General features: G+C 44.9%; 1 protein-coding gene across 2 annotated transcripts in view; it reads left to right on the forward strand.

Annotated features, from left to right (window-relative positions):
- The window catches only part of GMEB1 (glucocorticoid modulatory element binding protein 1), a 51,529-nt gene extending 35,934 nt beyond the window's left edge, over window positions 1-15,595 (forward strand). For both annotated transcript variants that reach the window (XM_011981739.1, XM_011981740.1), the window contains exons 6-9: window positions 1,986-2,117; window positions 3,444-3,581; window positions 9,442-9,564; window positions 14,424-15,595. In XM_011981739.1, coding sequence (XP_011837129.1) covers window positions 1,986-2,117; window positions 3,444-3,581; window positions 9,442-9,564; window positions 14,424-15,124 — 1,094 coding nt within the window. In that variant the 3' untranslated portion in view covers window positions 15,125-15,595. The remainder of the gene's footprint in view (window positions 1-1,985; window positions 2,118-3,443; window positions 3,582-9,441; window positions 9,565-14,423) is intronic.
- Window positions 15,596-17,968: the final 2,373 nt, after the last annotated feature.

Consider the following 17,968-nt stretch of genomic DNA (forward strand, 5'->3'; position numbering starts at 1 on the left):
GTGAACCCAGGAGGTGGAGCTTGCAGTGAGCCAAGATCACACCACTGCACTCCGGCCTGGGCGACAGAGCGAGACTCCGTCTCAAAAAAAAAAAAAAAATTAGCTGGGCATGATGGCACATGCCTGTAATCCCAGCTACTCAGGAGACTGAGGCAGGAGAATCACTTGAACCTGAGAGGCAGAGGTTACCGTGAGCTGAGATCATGCCTCTGCACTCCAGCCTGGGTGACAAAGCAACACTCCGTCTCAAAAAAAAAAAAAAAGATCTTTTGGTCAGTTCTAATATACTGTGTGTAACCAGTGGGTGAGTAGAAGCCAAATCTCTTGAAACCTAAATCCCTTTCAGGAAAGTATAAAATATCTGGCAGTTTGAATATTTGAATACTTGGCTTTTCACTTGAAAAGTGAAAAATACTGTGAAATGTTATTTACAGTTGGCCGTTGAACAATGGGTTTGATCGGCAGGGGTCCACTTTTATGCAGCTTTTTTTTTTTTTTTTTTTTTCAGCCAAACATGGATTGAAAATACAGTATTTGCAGAATGCAAAACCCGGGTCTATGAAGTGTTAACTTTTACTTTTTGTATATGTGGATTTCACGGGGCTGACTTTAGGACTTGAACATGTGCAGATTTGGTTATATATGCAGGTGGTCCACGAATCAATCCCTCATGTATACTGAGGGACAACTGTACTTCCTTTTTATTTGGCTATAAGTCCTTTACTTGATTATCTTTTGCTTGATTATTGATATCCTCCAGTGTGTAGAGTCCATACTTACCTATATTGCTTTTTGGATTAGTTTGTTTTTTCTCAATTCTCTTTGTTAAAAGCTTTCTTTTTTTCTTTTTTGAGATGGTCTCGCTCTGTTGCCCAGGCTGGAGTGCAGTGGGACAATCTCGGCTCAATGCAAGCTCCGCCTCCCAGGTTCACGCCATTCTCCTGCCTTAGCCTCCTGAGTAGCTGGGACTACAGGCACACGCCACCACGCCTGGCTAATTTTTTGTATTTTTAGTAGAGATGGGGTTTCACCGCGTTAGCCAGGGTGGTCTCGTTCTCCTGACCTCATGATCCATCTGCCTCGGCTTCCCAAAGTGCTGGGATTACAGGCATGAGCCACCGCACCTGGCCAAAAGCTTTCTTTTTTTTTTTGAGACAGGGTCTTACTCTGTCACCCAGGCTGGAGTACAGTGGCACAGTCATGGTTTACTGCTGCCTTAAGCCCCTGGGCCCAGGTGATCCTCCCACCTCAGCCTAGTGAGTAACTGTAACTACAGATGTGCACCACCACACCCAGCTAATTTCTGTAGAAACTGGGTTTCGCCATGTTGCCCAGGCTGGTCTCAAACTCCTGGGCTCAAGCGATCTGCCCACCTTAGCCTCCCAAAGTGGTAGGATTACAGGCATGAGCTACCATGCCCAGTCAAAATCTTACTATACAAGTCATAGCAAAGGGTATTTTTTCCCCCTTGTGAATCTGCTATACATGAATCTCTTATCTGATTTTTATGGTCTCCATTTCTTTTACTTTGTCTTTATAGGCTAATAAATAAGTTAGATGCTTAGTATCAAACTTGCTTGTAGTAGAGCTCTTGGCAAAGCACTATACCTTTCTCTTAAATTATTTCAAGCTTTCTTCACCCTCAATAAGTCTGGGGCAGGCAGCCTAGTAGTAATGCCTATCTTCAATCTCTTTCAAAAACATATCCACCCAGGAAACACATTGCTCTTTTGTGATTTTGTAAGTTATCTTTCACTTTCTATTCAAAGTAAGAAAGCATTTTCCTTTGCAAGGCAGGTTTTCTTTAGAAAATCCAGTATTCATCCTGGCTTACCTAAGAGTCTAGTTTTTAAAATAGGGACCTGCAGCCAAGAGGCTAGAATGTTAAAATAACAAGGTCTTTGTAGCTGTTGACTATGAGATATAGGATGGCTATAATTTTTTCATTACATTCACCATTCTCACCTCTACTGGACTGCTTTTAGGTAGCATCACGCAGATTGCCATCTCAGAAGAGAGCATGGAAGAGGCAGGGCTGGAATGGAACTCAGCTCTCACCGCTGCTGTCACCATGGCCACGGAGGAGGGTGTAAAGAAAGACTCAGAGGAAATTTCAGGTATTCTTCTATAGGGCTCAGATATCTTGCAGGGTCTTGTGACCCTTATCACCATTATCATTATGGACACGGAAAACCTCTTAATTACTTTCGCTGGATTTTCTCATGCATATAAATACTAACTATAGCTACAAACATCCTACTTTAATCCATGCAATAACCCTGCAGAGTCACATTTTACACACAAAGAAATCAGAATTCAGAAAGGTTCAGCAACTTGCCTAAGACCAGTCACAAACAAGCGTCAGAGCTGAATTTAGCTGTTTGACTATGTAGTCTATGCTTTTCATCTGATCAAACTGCCTCCAACCTTGGCACATTTCTTAGATAACCTAAGTTTTGAGATGTTAGCTGGAAAAAATAGATGCCAAGTGTTATAGAGCATGGTGATTAATGATTGTTCACTTAGAAGGGACCAGGAGAGGCTTCACATCACCCTCCATTTATTAGTTCATTTTTAGTTGGCACTATTGTTAGGTGCTAGGTGCATAGATGAAAAGACAGGCCGGGCACGGTGGCTCACGCCTGTAGTCCTAGCACTTTGGGAGGCCAAGATGGGTGGATCACCTGAGGTCAGGAGTTCAAGACCAGCCTGACCAACATGGAGAAACCCCGTCTCTACTAAAAATACAAAATTAGCCGGTTGTGGTGGCACATGCATGTAATCACAGCTACTTGGGAGGCTGAGGCAGGAGAATCACTTGAACCTGGGAGGCGGAGGTTGCAGTCAGTTGATATCGCGCCATTGCACTCCAGCCTGGGCAACAAGAACGAAACTCCATCTTAGAAAAAAAAAAAGAAAAAGAAAAAGAAAAAAAGAAAAGATATAGCCACCACCCTCAGAGAGCTTATAGCCCCGTCTATCCAAATGTTTTGTTTTGTTTTCTTAAGTATAGGACTAGGGAGAGTATATCTTAATTAATATTTAATTTAATATCTTTACTATTTAACTTTTATGATATTAAATATCTAATATCTCATTTTTAAATTAAATAAAAATTAAATATTTAATATTAAATGTTTATTTAATGTTTAATATCTTTATTGGAAGAAAATGACTATTCTTTGTAGTGAGAACTATGACAAATTCAGAGAATGACAAATTGAGGCAATTATCCCAAGCACCTATGCTGCTGAAGGGGCCAAATAATTGGGTGTCCACTCAGGAAGCATCTAGTATTCCAAAGCCTATTCCTTTTTTTCAGGAATGGCCCAATAAGAAATTCTTTTGAGTTAAAATAATTTTGAATTTCACATTGTAGAGATTTGCCTAAGTATCTGTGTAGTGTCCCTTTTTTACCCTCTGTCTTATCCTTCTTGTGCCAGAGGACACTTTGATGTTCTGGAAAGGAATAGCTGATGTAGGGCTGATGGAAGAAGTTGTCTGCAATATACAGAAGGAAATAGAGGAGTTACTCCGGGGAGTTCAGCAGCGGCTCATCCAGGCTCCCTTCCAGGTCACAGGTAAGCGCACTAATCCTAACAGTAGCAGTCATTTATTGAATACTCACCTCTGTAGGCAGGTCCTGTAAGCCTTGCAAAAACCCTGATGTATAGGTATTACTGTCTTAATTTTACAGATAAGGAAACTAAGGCTCATATAAATTAAGTCACTTGTCTAAGGTTCATAACTAGGTTTTGAACTCAGATCTGGCCATGCTTTTCCACAGGTAATTTTTGTCTTTATAAATGGTGCCAGTAGTCTGGGCAACATCATGAAATGCTTTGTCTCCACAAAAAAACTTTTTTTTTTAAGATGGAGTTTCACTCTTATTGCCCAGGCTGGAGTACAGTGGTGCAATCTCAGCTCACTGCAACCTCTGCCTCCTGGGTTTTAAGCAATTCTGTTTGCCTCAGCCTCCTGAGTAGCTGGGATTACAGGCGCCCACCACCATGCCCGGCTAATTTTTGTATTTTTGGTAGAGACAGGGTTTTGCCATGTTGGCCAGGCTGGTCTTGAACTCCTGACCTCAGGTGATCCCCCTGCCTCGGCCTCCTAAAGTGCTGGGATTACAGGCATGAGCCACTGCTCCTGGCCTACAAAAAGCTTTTTAAAAATTAGTCAGGTGTGGTTGGTAGTGGGTGCCTGCAGTCCCAGCTACTTGGGAGGCTGAGGCTTAGAAGAATCACTTGAGCCCAGCAGTTCGATGCTGCAGTGAGCTATGATCATACAACTGTACTCCAGCCTGGGTTACAGGGCAAGACCCTGTCTCAAAAAAAAAAAAAAAAAACAAACAAACAAACAAAAAAAACCAAGCCGGGTGCAGTAGCTCACGCCTGTAATCCCCCTATATTAGAGGTTGAGAGTGGTGGATTACTGAGGTCAGGAGTTCGAGACCAACTGGCCAACATGGTGAAAACCTGTCTCTACTAAAAATACAAAAAAAAAAAAATATATTAGCTGGGTGTGGTGCATGTCTGTAATCCCAGCTACTCGAGAGGTTGAGGCACGAGAATCACTGAATCCAGGAGGTGGAGGTTTGCAGTGAGCCGAGATCACACCACTGCACTCCACTCTGGGTGACAGAGCAAGACTCCGTATCAAAAAAAAAAAAAAAAAAAAAAGAAACTGACAGAAAGCATTCTGTCTCTCAATATATGTATTTTCTTTTTTTTTTTTTTTTTTTCCATGATATGGAGTTTCACTCAGTCACCCAGGCTGGCGTGCAGTGGCACGATTTCAGCTAACTGCAACCTCCACCTCCTGGGTTCAAGCAGTTCTTCTGCCTTAGACTCCTGAGTAGCTGGGACTACAGGCTCGTGCAACCACGGCCAGCTAATTTTTTGTAATTCTAGTAGAGATGGGGTTTCACCATGTTGGCCAGGCTAGTCTCAAACTCCTAACCTTGGGTGATTCGCCCACCTCAGCCTCCCAAAGTGCTGGGATTACAGGCATGAGCCACCGCGCCCAGCCGAGATATGTATTTTCAGACTCTCTCTGTATATACTCATTATGTGTGTATGTCCACTATGTGTATATATAGAGAGTCTGAAAATTGGAGAAGTCCACTTGATTTTAGATTATTCTCATATCCTATTAACTTAAGGCTTTCTGAACCTACTGTGTTCACTTATAGCTGTTTCTGAATACTTTCAGGGTGCTGCTGTGCAGAATGTAAAAGGATGTTCTAATCTGATAGAAATGGGGTTATGGGCCAGGCGCTGTGGCTCGTGCCTGTAATCCCAGAACTTTGGGAGGCTGAAGCGGGCGGATCACCTGAGGTCGGCAAGTCAAGACCAGCCTGGCCAGCATGATGAAACCCTGTGTCTACAAAAATACAAAAATTAGCCAGGCGTGATGGCAGGTGCCTGTAATCCCAGCTACTTAGGAGGCTGAGGTGGGAGAATTGCTTGAACCCGGCAGGCGAAGGTTGCAGTGAGCGGAAATCACACCATCGCACTCCAGCCTGGGTGACAGAGCGAGAGTCCATCTCAAAAAAAAAAAAAGAAAGAAAGAAAGAAATGGGATTATGGTGAGACCTCGTATGTTCAGTGAATCCTTATTTGGTTATTTATTTATTTATTTATTTATTTGAGACGGAGTCTCACTCTGTTGCCTAGGCTGGAGTGCGGTGGTGTGATCTTGGCTCACTGCAACCTCTACCTCCCAAGTTCAAGTGATTCTCCTGTCTCAGTCTTCTGAATAGCTGAGATTATAGGCACACACCACCATGCCTGGCTAGGTTTTTTGTATTTTTAGTAGAGATGGGGTTTCACCATGTTGGCCAGGCTGGTCTCGAACTCCTGACCTCAGGTGATCTACCTATCTCAGCCTCCCAAAGTGTTGAGATTACAGGTGTAAGCCACCGCACCCAGCGAATTCTTATTTTTGTTAGTCATTTGTTGTTACTTCTTTATAACTCATACCTTACATACCATACACTTAAGCAAACTTGACAACAGAATCTTTTTTTTTTTTTTTCCTTTGAGATGGAGTCTGGCTCTGTCACCCAGGCTGGAGTGCTATCTCAGCTCACTGCAACCTCTGCTTCCTGGGTTCAAGCAATTCTCCTGTCCCAGCCTCCCGAGTAGCCTGGATTACAGGTGCCTGCCACCACACCTACCTAATTTTTGTATTTTTCAGTAGAGACAGGGTTTCACCATGTTGGCCAGGCTGGTCCTGAACTCCTGACCTCAGGTAATCCACCTGTCTTGGCCTCCAACAGTGCTGGGATTATAGGCGTCAGCCACCGTGCCTGGCCTCCAGATTTGTATTTTTAAGAGATTGTTCTGGTTGCTGTGTGGAGAGTAGACTCAGACTCTATGGGGAAAAAGTAGAAAGAAGACCAATTGGGAAGCTCTTAAAGGAATTAGTCCAAGCAAGAGATAATGTATCATGGATTAGAGCGGGTAGCGGTAGACTTAGGAAGAAGTGATTAGATTGAGAATGTATTTTGAATGTCAAACTGTCAAGTCTTGCTGATGGATTGGATGCAGGGTGAAAAAGCAAGAAAGATACCGGGATGATTCACACATTTCTGGCCTGAGCTGTGAGTGGTGATGCCATTTACTGAGATGATGGCCACTGGGAAAGGAGCAGGTTTAGAGAGGAAATCAAAATTAGTTTTACCTCTTAAATTGAGATGACTATTGGACCATCAAATAGAGATGTCACTCATCTAGACAGAAGTATGAATGTGGAATACAGGAAAGAGGTCAGGGCTGGAGATGTACATGTGGGAGTGCTCAGCATGTGTATGTTATTTCAAACCATGGGACCAAGTGAGGTGACCGTGGAAGGAATGTAGGTAAAGTTGTCCAAGTTAAGGAAGCAATGAACACAAATACTGAACTTTTTTTTTTTTTTTTCTGGAGACAGGATCTTGCTCTGTCATCCAGGCTAGAGTGCAGTGATGCAGTCACAACTCACTGCAGCCTTACCCATCTGGGCTCAATTGATCCTCCTGCCTCAGTCTCCCAATTAGCTGGGACTACAGGCACATACCACTGCAGCTGGGTAATATTTGTAGTTTTTGTAGAGACTGGATTTTTGCCATATTGCCCAGGCTGGTCTCAAACTCCTGTGCTCAAGCCATCCACCTGCCTCAGCCTCCCAAAGTGCCGGGATTATAGGCGTGAGCCACCGCACCTGGCTTACAGTTCTTTTCAGAAGTTTTATATAGAAGGGAACAGAGGGCCAAGCGCGGTGGCTCACGCCTGTAATCCCAGCACTTTGGGTGGCTGGGGTGGGCATATCACGAAGTCAGGAGATGAAGACCATCCTGGCTAACACGGTGAAACCCCGTCTCTACTAAAAGTACAAAAGATTAGCCAGGCGTGGTGGCGGGTGCCTGTAGTCCCAGCTATTCGGGAGGCTGAGGCAGGAGAATGGCGTGAACCCAGGAGGCGGAGCGTTTTTTTGTTTGAAACGGAGTCTCGCTCTGTCGCCCAGGCTGGAGTGCAGTAGTGTGATCTCGGCTCACTGAAAGCTCTGTCTCCCGGGTTCACACCATTCTCCTGCCTCAGCCTCCAGAGTAGCTGAAACTACAGGTGCCCGCTACCATGCCCGGCTAATTTTTTGTATTTTTAGTAGCGGCAGGGTTTCACCGTGTTAGCCAGGATGGTCTCAATCTCCTGACCTCGTGATCCACCTGCCTCGGCCTCCCAAAGTGCTGGGATTACAGGCGTGAACCACCGTGCCTGGCCCAGTTTTTTTTTTTTTTGAGACACAAGTTTCACTGTTGTTTCCCAGGCTGGAGTGCAATGGTGCAATCTCGGCTCACTGCAACCTCTGCTTCCCAGGTTCAAGCAATTCTCCTGCCTCAGCCTCCCAAGTCGCTGGGACTATAGACATGCACCACCATGCCCAGCCATTTTATTGTATTTTTTGTATTTAGTGGTGACGGGGTTTCACCATATTGGTCAGGCTGGTGATTCATCCACCTCGGCCTCCCAAAGGGCTGGGATTACAGACATAAGCCACCACGCCCAGCACTTTGGGAGACTGAGGCAGGTGAATCAGTTGAGATCAGGAGTTCAGGATCAGCCTGGGCAACATGGTGAAACCCTGTCTCTAATAAAAATATAAAAATTAGCCGGGCTTGGTGGTGCGCACCTGTAATCCCAGCTACTCAGGAGGCTGAGGCAGTCGAATCGCTTAAACCTGGGAAGCAGAGCTTGTAGTGAGCTGAGATTGTGCCATTGTACTCCAGCCTGGGTGACAGAGCAAGACTGCATCTCAAAAAAATAATAATAATAAAAATAATAATCTTGCATGCCAATCCTCATGTTTGACACTTAAAATATATTTCTAATCTTCATGTCTATTTTGCAGAGTATTATTAGTTCCATTCATTTTAGATGAGAAAAGAGTGAAATGACTTACCAAAGGTTGCACAGATAGAAAATAGCAAAATTGAGATGAAACTTAACTCTATCTAGTATAGGGACTATGTTTTCAAAACCTAAAGTCAGAACTATAAACAGATGCAAGATATTAAAAAAAAATTTTTTTTTGAGGTGCAGTCTAGCCCTGTCTCCCAGGCTGGAGTGCAGTGGCATGATCTTGGTTCACTGCAATGTCTGCCTCCTGGGTTCAAGCAATTCTCCTGCCTTGGCTGCCTCCCATGTAGCTAGGATTACAGGGACATGCCACCACACACAGCTAATTTTTATATTTTTGTTAGAGACTGGGATTACAAATGTGAGCCACCGCTCCTAGCCTTAAAAATTTTTCTAATTGACTGGGCGCGGTGGCTCATGCCTATAATCCCAGCACCTTGGGAGGCCGAGGCAGGTGGACCAAAAGGTCAGGAGTTCGAGACCAGCCTGGCCAATATGGTGAAACCCCGTCTCTACTAAAACAGCCGGGTGTGGTGGCGGGCGCCTGTAGTCCCAGCTACTTGGGAGGCTAAGGCAGGACAATCGCTTGAACCCAGGAGGTGGAGGTTGCAGTGAGCCAAGATCATGCCACTGCACTCCAGCCTGGGGGACAGAGCAAGACTCTGTCTCCAAAAAAAAGAAAAAAAAGTTTTTTCAAATTTATGTAAGTAGAGACAAGGGTCTCACTATGTTGCCCAGGCTGGTCTTGAACTCCTGGCCTCAAGTGATCCTCTCGCCTTTGCCTCCCAAAGTGTTGGGATTACAGCCATGAGCCGCCATGCCCAGCCTGGTCTTTGTATTTATTTATATGGAAAGACTTACAAAAATATAACAATTAAACCAGAATTCATTATACATGTAATAAATCGTGGTTAAAAATGTGTTAAAATGCAGTTAGGAGAGTCCCATAATTTCTGGTTGTTTCATATTTATAAACAGCACAATGGAGAGTGGTGTAACATATCTGTTTTAACTGGACAGGCATGTCTTTTGTTTTAAATAGATGCTGCTGTTCTCAACAATGTAGCACACACATTTGGCCTAATGGACACAGTCAAGAAGGTTTTAGACAACAGAAGGAACCAAGTAGAGCAGGGAGAAGAACAGTTTCTCTATACTCTGACAGGTATGTGTAACTTATCTCTCTTCTTTGGTGATATGCTAATATTCTTGTCTTCCCATTTTCTTGTTGACTAATGTTAGGGTAACTTTTTTTTTTTTTTTAATAGTTTCAGATTTTGCTTTTAAAAATAAAAAAAAAGCCGCAGGTGAGGTGTATTGATAAGAAACAAAAGAGGCACAAAGGAAATAAAGAAGGCAGTTGACATCATAGTCCCCCTTCTGTGTCTTGTGGAGGATTAAGATGTCTCTTAGATTGCTCCATTAATTCAATAATGTTGGTGGCAGAAGACACAAATTGATCTTTGTCTTTTTTACATTATTGATACTGCTTGTTTGGTAGATATAAATTTAGCACTTTCTCCATTGTTTGTGGTAATCAGAAATTTTGTGTAATCCCAGCACTTTGGGAGGCTGAGGCAGACAGATCACAAGGTCAAGAGATAGAGACCATCCTGGCCAACATGGTGAAACCCCATCTCTACTAAAAACACAAAAATTAGCTGAGTGTGGTGGTGTGTACCTGTAGTCCCCAGCTGCTCAGGAGGCTGAGGCAAGAGAATTGCTTGAACTCAGGTGGTGGAGGTTGCAGTGAGCCAAAATAGTGCCATTGCACTCTAGCCTGGGCAACAAGAGTGGGACTCTGTCTCAAAAAAAAAAAAAAAAAAAAAGAAAACCTTTAAACCATCAGAAAAATGATATTTGTTAGAAATATAGGCATTTGGTCCCTTGTCTGTATTATTTTTATTTATTTATTTATTTTTTTATTTTTTTGAGATAGAGTCTCGCTCTGTCGCCCAGGCTGGAGTGCAGTGGCCGGATCTCAGCTCACTGCAAACGCCGCCTCCCGGGTTTGCGCCATTCTCCTGCCTCAGCCTCCCGAGTAGCTGGGACTACAGGCACCCGCCACCTCGCCCGGCTAGTTTTTTTGTATTTTTTAGTAGAGACAGGGTTTCACCATGTTAGCTAGGATGGTCTCGATCTCCTGACCTCGTGATCCGCCCGTCTCGGCCTCCCAAAGTGCTGGGATTACAGGCTTGAGCCACCGCGCCCGGCCGTCTGTATTATTTTTTCAGATGGTTTTAATCATTGTGTACATAAAGTTTTGTTTTCTGCTTTTTTTCATCATGACATACTAATATTTTTCTTTTTGTTTGTTTTTGAGACAGGGTCTCACTCTGTCACTGAGGCTGCAGTGCAGTGGCATAGTCACGGCTCACTGCAACTTTGACCTTCCCCGAGCTCAGGTGACCCTCCCACCTCAGCCTCCTGAATAGCTGGGACTACAGGTGTGTACCACCATGCCCAGCTGTTTTATATTTTTGGTAGGGATGGGGTTTTGCCATATTGCCCAGGCTGGTCTCAAACTCTTGGGCTCAAGTTATCCACCCACCTCAGCCTCCCAAAGTGCTGGGATTACTAGTGTGAGCCATTGCGCTCAGCCCTATTAATATTTTTCAAGTTGCTACTCGGTATTATACCTGGACATTCTTCTAAGGATGACATTTATTTATTTATATATTTTATTTAATTTATTTATTTTTTTTGAGACAGAGTCTCGCTCTCTCGCCCAGGCTGGTGTGCAGTGGCGCGATCTCGGCTCACTGCAAGCTCCGCCTCCCGCGTTCACGCCATTCTCCTGCCTCAGCCTCCTGAGTAGCTGGGACTACAGGCGTCCGCCACCACGCCTGGCTAACTCTTTTGTATTTTTAGTAGAGACAGGGTTTCACCGTGTTAGCCATGATGGTCTCGATCTCCTGACCTTGTGATCCGCCCACCCCGGACTTCCAAAGTGTTGGAATTACTGGCGTGAGCCACTGCGTCCGGCCATTTATTTATTTATTTTATTTATTTTTGTTTTTTGAGATGGAGTTTCACTCTTGTTGCCCGGGCTGGAGTGCAGTCACATGATCTCGGCTCACCACAGCCTCTGCCTCCCGGGTTCAAGCAATTCTTCTGCCTCAGTCGCCCAAGTAACTGGGATTACAGGCATGCGCCACCACACCCGGCTAATTTTGTATTTTTAATAGAGATGGGGATTGACCATGTCAGTCAGGCTGGTCTCAAACTCCCAACCTCAGGGGATCTATCTGCCTGCCTTGGCCTCCCAAAGTGCTGGGATTACAGGTGTGAGCCACCACGCCTAGCCTTATTTTTATTTTTATTTACTTATTTATTCATTTATTTATTTTGAGATGGAGTTTCACTCTTGTTGCCCAGGCTGGAGTGCAATGGTGCGATCTCAGCTAACCGCAGCCTCTACCTCCCGAGTTCAAGTGATTCTCCTGCCTTAGACTCCCAAGTAGCTGGGATTACAGGCATGTGCTACCACACCTGGCTAATTTTGTATTTTTAGTAGAGACAGGGTTTCTCCATGTTGGTCAGGCTGGTCCGGAACTCCTGACCTCAGGCGATCCACCCGCCTCGACCTCCCAAAGTACTGGGATTACAGGCATGAGCCAGTGTGCCTGGTCACTCTTGGCGTTTTATAGTATAAGTCATTGAAAAAACCAAAGTGTTTTTCACATGCTCATACACTCAGTATAGCACAGAACACTTCTGTAATCAGATGTGTAGGGGTTTTTCTGCATATACCGAGCAATCAACTCTCCAGTGGACACTGACTGGGTATATATAATTCAGTTCAATTCTGATACTGTCCACCTGGAGATAGCATCAGATCACACAGGTAAGGCACAGTCTCAAAAGACTGCCTCCCATTCAGCCCCAGGTTGTGACCTGTGCTTTTTTTTTTCCAATTAATTGTTGAAGGCAAATTGCAAAATGACCTGTGCTTCTGACCAACTGGCTATAAATTGGGGTTCCCACAATCACCTTCTTGTGTTTGATTAATTTGCTAAGGTGGCTCACAGAACTCAGAGAAGCAGTCACTCAATGTTTATTGGGTTTATTATAAAGGTTATTACAGAGGATACAGATGAATGACCAGATGGAAGAGATGCATGGGACAAGGTGGGAAGGAGAGTGGGACTTCCATGCACTCTGTAGTCATGCCACTCTCAGGAACCTCCAACAATCCGATGCTCTCTGAACCCTGTACTTTTGGGGTTTTATGGAGGCTTCATTGTATAGGTATGATTGATTACCTCATTGGCCATTGGTAATCAGCCTACAGCCTCTCTCCACTCCTTGGAGGTTGTAGGGGTAGGGCTGAAAGTCTTAATCCTTCAATCATGCCTGGTTCTTTCTGGTGACCAGCCCCCATCTTGAATCTAGCTAAAGCTTCCCAGATACCGGTCATCTCATTAAGATATAAAGACATTGGCTGGGCGCGGTGGCTTAAGCCTGTAATCCCATCACTTTGGTAGGCCAAGGTGGGCGGATCATGAGGTCAGGAGATCGAGACCATCCTGGCTAACACGGTGAAACTCTGTCTCTACTAAAAATACAAAAAATTAGCCAGGCATGGTGATAGGCATCTGTAGTCCCAGCTACTCGGGAGGCTGAGGCAGGAGAATGGCGTGAACCTGGGAGGCAGAGCTTGCAGTGAGCCGAGATCGCGCCACTGCACTCTAGCCTGGGTGACAGAGCGAGACTCCGTCTCAAAAAAATATATATATATAAAATATATACGTATATATATTATATATATGTATGTGTGTGTGTATATATATATAAAGACATTTAGGTTGGACGCACTGGCTCACGCCTGTAATCTCAGCACTTTGGGAGGCCGAGGCGGGCGGATCATAAAGTCAAGAGATTGAGACTATCCTGGCCAACATGATGAAACCCCATCTCTACTAAAAATACAAATATTAGTTGGGCATGGTGGTGCATGCCTGTAGTACCAGCTACTCGGGAGGCTGAGGCAGGATAATCGCTTGAACCAGGGAGGCAGAGGTTGCAGTGAGCCAAGATCACGCCATTACACTCCAGCCTGGCGACAGAGCAAGACTCTGTCTCAAACAAAAAAACAAAAGAGATATAAAGACATTTACTGCTCTAGAGATCCATGTATTTTTAGGAGCTGTGTGCCAGGATCCAGGGTCAGAGACTAAATATGTATTTCTTATTATATCACAATATAACACATAGGGAGCAAAGTGTTCTACAAGTGTAACTGATTCTTGGGTGCTTATCAGGTACTAAGTAATAAAGAGGTTCCATTGTGGAACCTAACTTACCAGGGGTCACCTAGGTTGGACTGGACACTTGGGAGAGGGATAGTGATAGGCGTATTATAATACAAAGGCAACCAAGTTGACCATCAGATGATTTTTGTCCTGGCCCTACCTTTATAACCTTAAGTTAGTCACTTTCCCTCTCTGGATCCCTGTTAAAATGAATTTGTTTGAACTCTTAAGACCTCTTTTAGTTCTGTAATTTTTAGGGACTTCTTCTGTAACTTTCTGTAGACCTTTCTGGGCAACAATCGTAAACTGTGGCTATTTGAGTAACCAGCAAAGTAGTTTTCCAGCCAATGCAGCAAGGCATTCTTGCCTTGAAGGATAGTTTGAAAATCACTGTCTTTTGGAGTGGCCATTGTAGCTTCTTTGTAGGTCCATGAGAGTTCCAAGGGACTGTGCAGGCTGGGCGCACTGACTTATGCCTGTAATCCCAACACTTTGGGAAGGTGAGGTGGGTGGATCGCTTGAGGCCAGAAGTTTGAGGCTGTAGTGCGCAATGATAGCACCTGTGAATAGCCGCTACCCTCCAGCCTAGGCAACATAGCCAGACCCTGCCCCCCAAAAAAAAGCACAACAAGAAGGAAAACAATATCACGACTTGCGTGAGGCTACTTAGTAACAAAACCAGACAGAGACACCAAGTCTCCTGACTCTCAGTTTAATGCTCCCAAGATTTTACTTCCCTCCACACAAAGTCTTTTCTTTTTTTCCATAGACTTGGAACGCCAGTTGGAGGAGCAGAAGAAACAAGCCCAGGATCACAGGCTAAAATCTCAGACGGTTCAAAATGTGGTACTGATGCCTGTGAGCACTCCTAAGCCTCCAAAACGGCCCCGGCTCCAGCGGCCAGCCTCCACCACTGTCTTGAGCCCTTCTCCTCCTGTCCAGCAGCCTCAGTTCACAGTCATCTCACCCATCACCATCACCCCAGTGGGTCAGTCATTTTCCATGGGCAATATTCCAGTGGCCACCCTCAGCCAGGGCTCCAGTCCTGTGACTGTCCACACACTGCCTTCTGGCCCTCAGCTCTTCCGCTATGCCACAGTGGTCTCCTCTGCCAAGAGCAGCTCACCAGACACAGTGACCATCCACCCTTCATCTAGCTTGGCGCTGCTGAGCTCTACTGCCATGCAGGATGGGAGTACACTGGGCAACATGACCACCATGGTTAGCCCTGTGGAATTGGTGGCCATGGAGTCCGGCCTAACCTCGGCAATTCAGGCTGTTGAAAGCACCTCAGAGGATGGGCAGACCATCATTGAGATTGACCCAGCCCCGGACCCAGAGGCTGAAGATACTGAGGGCAAAGCGGTCATCTTGGAGACAGAGCTGAGGACTGAGGAGAAAGTTGTGGCTGAGATGGAAGAACACCAGCATCAAGTTCACAATGTGGAGATTGTGGTCTTAGAGGATTAACTGGGGATCTCAGGGCCAGGAGTTATGTTTTGATTTGGAATTTTAATTATTTGTTTATTTTTATCATTGTCCCACTCATTTCCACATAGGACCCTTTTTAAAAAAAAACAAAACAAAATCTTATTGTTGTAACTGAAAATGTTGGGTTCCTCCCACTCCCTCATTGAAAAATGGACAAAACGAGCTGCCCTTCCAGAAGTTGAGAGTAGGTCATTCAATGTCCTAATCATCTTACACCAAGAAAGTAATTTCTTTTAGGGGAAGTGTCAAGATAACGAGTAACCCTGTCCAGAAAGCCATTTACAGGCTCATTTCTCTGTGTAGGCATGTGGTTTTATTCTTGTAAAGATGCATTGACCAAACTCCGGAACACAGATCTGACACTGGAAGGCAACCCATTTGCATGTGGATGCAGAAGGGCACTTTATTTTGTATCCTGAAAAGGGCCTACAGAGGCCAGTACAAAACTCTGAAACAAAAGGAAGTTGACTCTGCTTTGAGGGGAAGGTGGCATGCCAGCACTAGCTTAAAAAGGGAAGTGCTAGCCGGGCGCGGTGGCTCACGCCTGTAATCCCAGCACTTTGGGAGGCCGAGGCGGGTGGATCACGAGGTCAGGAGTTTGAGACCAGCCTGGCCAACATGGTGAAACCCCGTATCTACTAAAAATACAAAAAGAAATTAGCTGGATGTGGTGGCGGGTGCCTGTAATCCCAGCTATTTGGGAGGCCAAGGCAGGAGAATTGCTTGAACCTGGGAAGGCAGAGGTTGCAGTGAGCCAAGACTGCACCACTGCACTCCAGCCTGGGCAACAAGAGCGATACTCCATCTCAAAAAAAAAAAAAAAAAAAGGAAGTGCTTTGACAAGTATGGGCAGGGAAATCATCTTACTTCCAGAGGTGCAACTGACACCTCTGGAGATCTCTAAAAGTTAGTACCGTGAGTGCCATTTTGAGAAGAGGGTGGTAATAAGTGGAAGGCACATCTCCACAGAACAAGTGGCAGCAGTGGCCTCTGATTTTGCAGAAATGGAAAGCCAAGGCCGGGTGTGGTGGCTCACACTTGTAATCCCAGCACTTTGGGAGGCCGAGGTGGGCGAATCACCTGAGGTCAGGAGTTTGAGGCTAGCCACTAAAAAAAAAATTAGCTGGGCATGGTGGCAGGCGCCTATAATACCAGCTACTTGGGAGACTGAGGCAGGAGAATTGCTTGAACCTGGGAGGTGGAGGTTGCAATGAGCTGAGATTACGCCATTGCACTCTAACCTAGGCGAGAAGAGTGAAACTCTATCTCAAAAAAAAGAGAAAGAAATGGAAAGCCAAGGATGATGCTACAGCTGTGCTTTGGGGTTCAAGGTAGTAGCTTACCTTGTTCCACACTTTGTCAAAGCACTCGCCCTCCTAAACTAGGATCAGTCCATTCATTTGAAACTGTGCAATGTGATGTAAATTGCTCTGGTTCTTGGACTGTGGCTGTCACAGGGATGGGGCTCCAAGGCCATCATTTTCATTGCATGACTCCAGGATCAGGGAGTTCCTCCATCACACCAGCTGCCATTTTTGGTGGGGCCATTTTTTTGGCTTTGGAACCAAAAGCAGCCACTCATTTGGTGCTTCCTCTTGTTCTGCCCTCCATCCCTCAACTCTTAATGGCATCTGTCTCCTGGAACCCACGCTCTTCAGCTTTTTGGCTGATTTGGAGAACAGTGACAGGTGCCTGCCTGCCTTCATCCCCTTTTAGATTCATTTATACCACAGATGTTTCTGTGAGATACTGAGATCATAAAAAGCTTTAGGCTTGGCAGAGAGGACTCAACACCCCCAGGCTTTCCTGAGGCACCAACTAGATGTCTCCTGAGTGAGCTGGACTCCCTGGGAAAGAAGCATTGTCTGCAACATTATATTATAGGAAATGTACCAGGAATGTCAATAATAATGTGTTGGGGGGGAGGGGGTTATTTTTTTTGTTTTGTTTTTAATGTTGTTTGTATATTTAGAGCTGGGCCATTTTCCGTGCTGTGATTCCTTCTCTTTGACCCTCTTCAGTGTTTGGGGCAAGAGTGGACCCTGGTTTTTATTTCTTTGATTGCATTGTTTACTGCACTAGGAAAAATATAGGGATGCAGGGAAACTACAGACAAATTAAAGGAAAAATAGGTCAAAAAAGAAAGCACACACCTTAGGAGTGGGAGGAATTTTTTTTTTATTAAAAACATAACTTTGACCTGTAGTTTCTTTTTCTTTTTTATTTTTAAGAAGGCATCTATCAGAAGCCATGTTTCTTCCAACAGATGTTGGAAACCCCATCGAGCAAGTAAAAGTTTCATTCTCCATCCCTCAGATGGCTGTATTTGGCCAAAGAAACCCTGTAACATGGGAAGGTTACTCTTAATTTTTTTTTCCCGAGACGGAGTCTTGCTCTGTAGCCCAGGCTGGAATGCAGTGGCGCAACTTCAGCTCACTGCAACCTCTGCCTCCTTGGTTCAAGCGATTCTCCTGCCTCAGCCTCCTGAGTAGCTGGGATTACAGGCTCCCGCCACCACGCCCGGCTAATTTTTGTATTTTTAGTAGAGATGGAGTTTCGCCATGTTGGCCAGGCTGATCTCGAACTTCTGGCCTCAAGCAATCTGCCCGCCTTGGGCTCCCAAGGTGTTGGGATTGTAGGCATGAGCCACCGCACCCAGCCTGAAGGTCACTCTTAAGAATGAGATTTATGAACTCCATACAGTTGTAGATTTCAGTTTTTAAATAGTCTGGGGTTTTATTTTTCTTTTCAAAATATCTAATAGACTTAGCAATCAATGTAGAACAAATATTTGGCCCTTAATATATCATTAGTGAGGGAAGT

This window comes from Mandrillus leucophaeus, unplaced genomic scaffold (assembly GCF_000951045.1).
Source record: "Mandrillus leucophaeus isolate KB7577 unplaced genomic scaffold, Mleu.le_1.0 Scaffold23, whole genome shotgun sequence".
In the NCBI taxonomy this organism is placed as follows: domain Eukaryota; kingdom Metazoa; phylum Chordata; class Mammalia; order Primates; family Cercopithecidae; genus Mandrillus; species Mandrillus leucophaeus.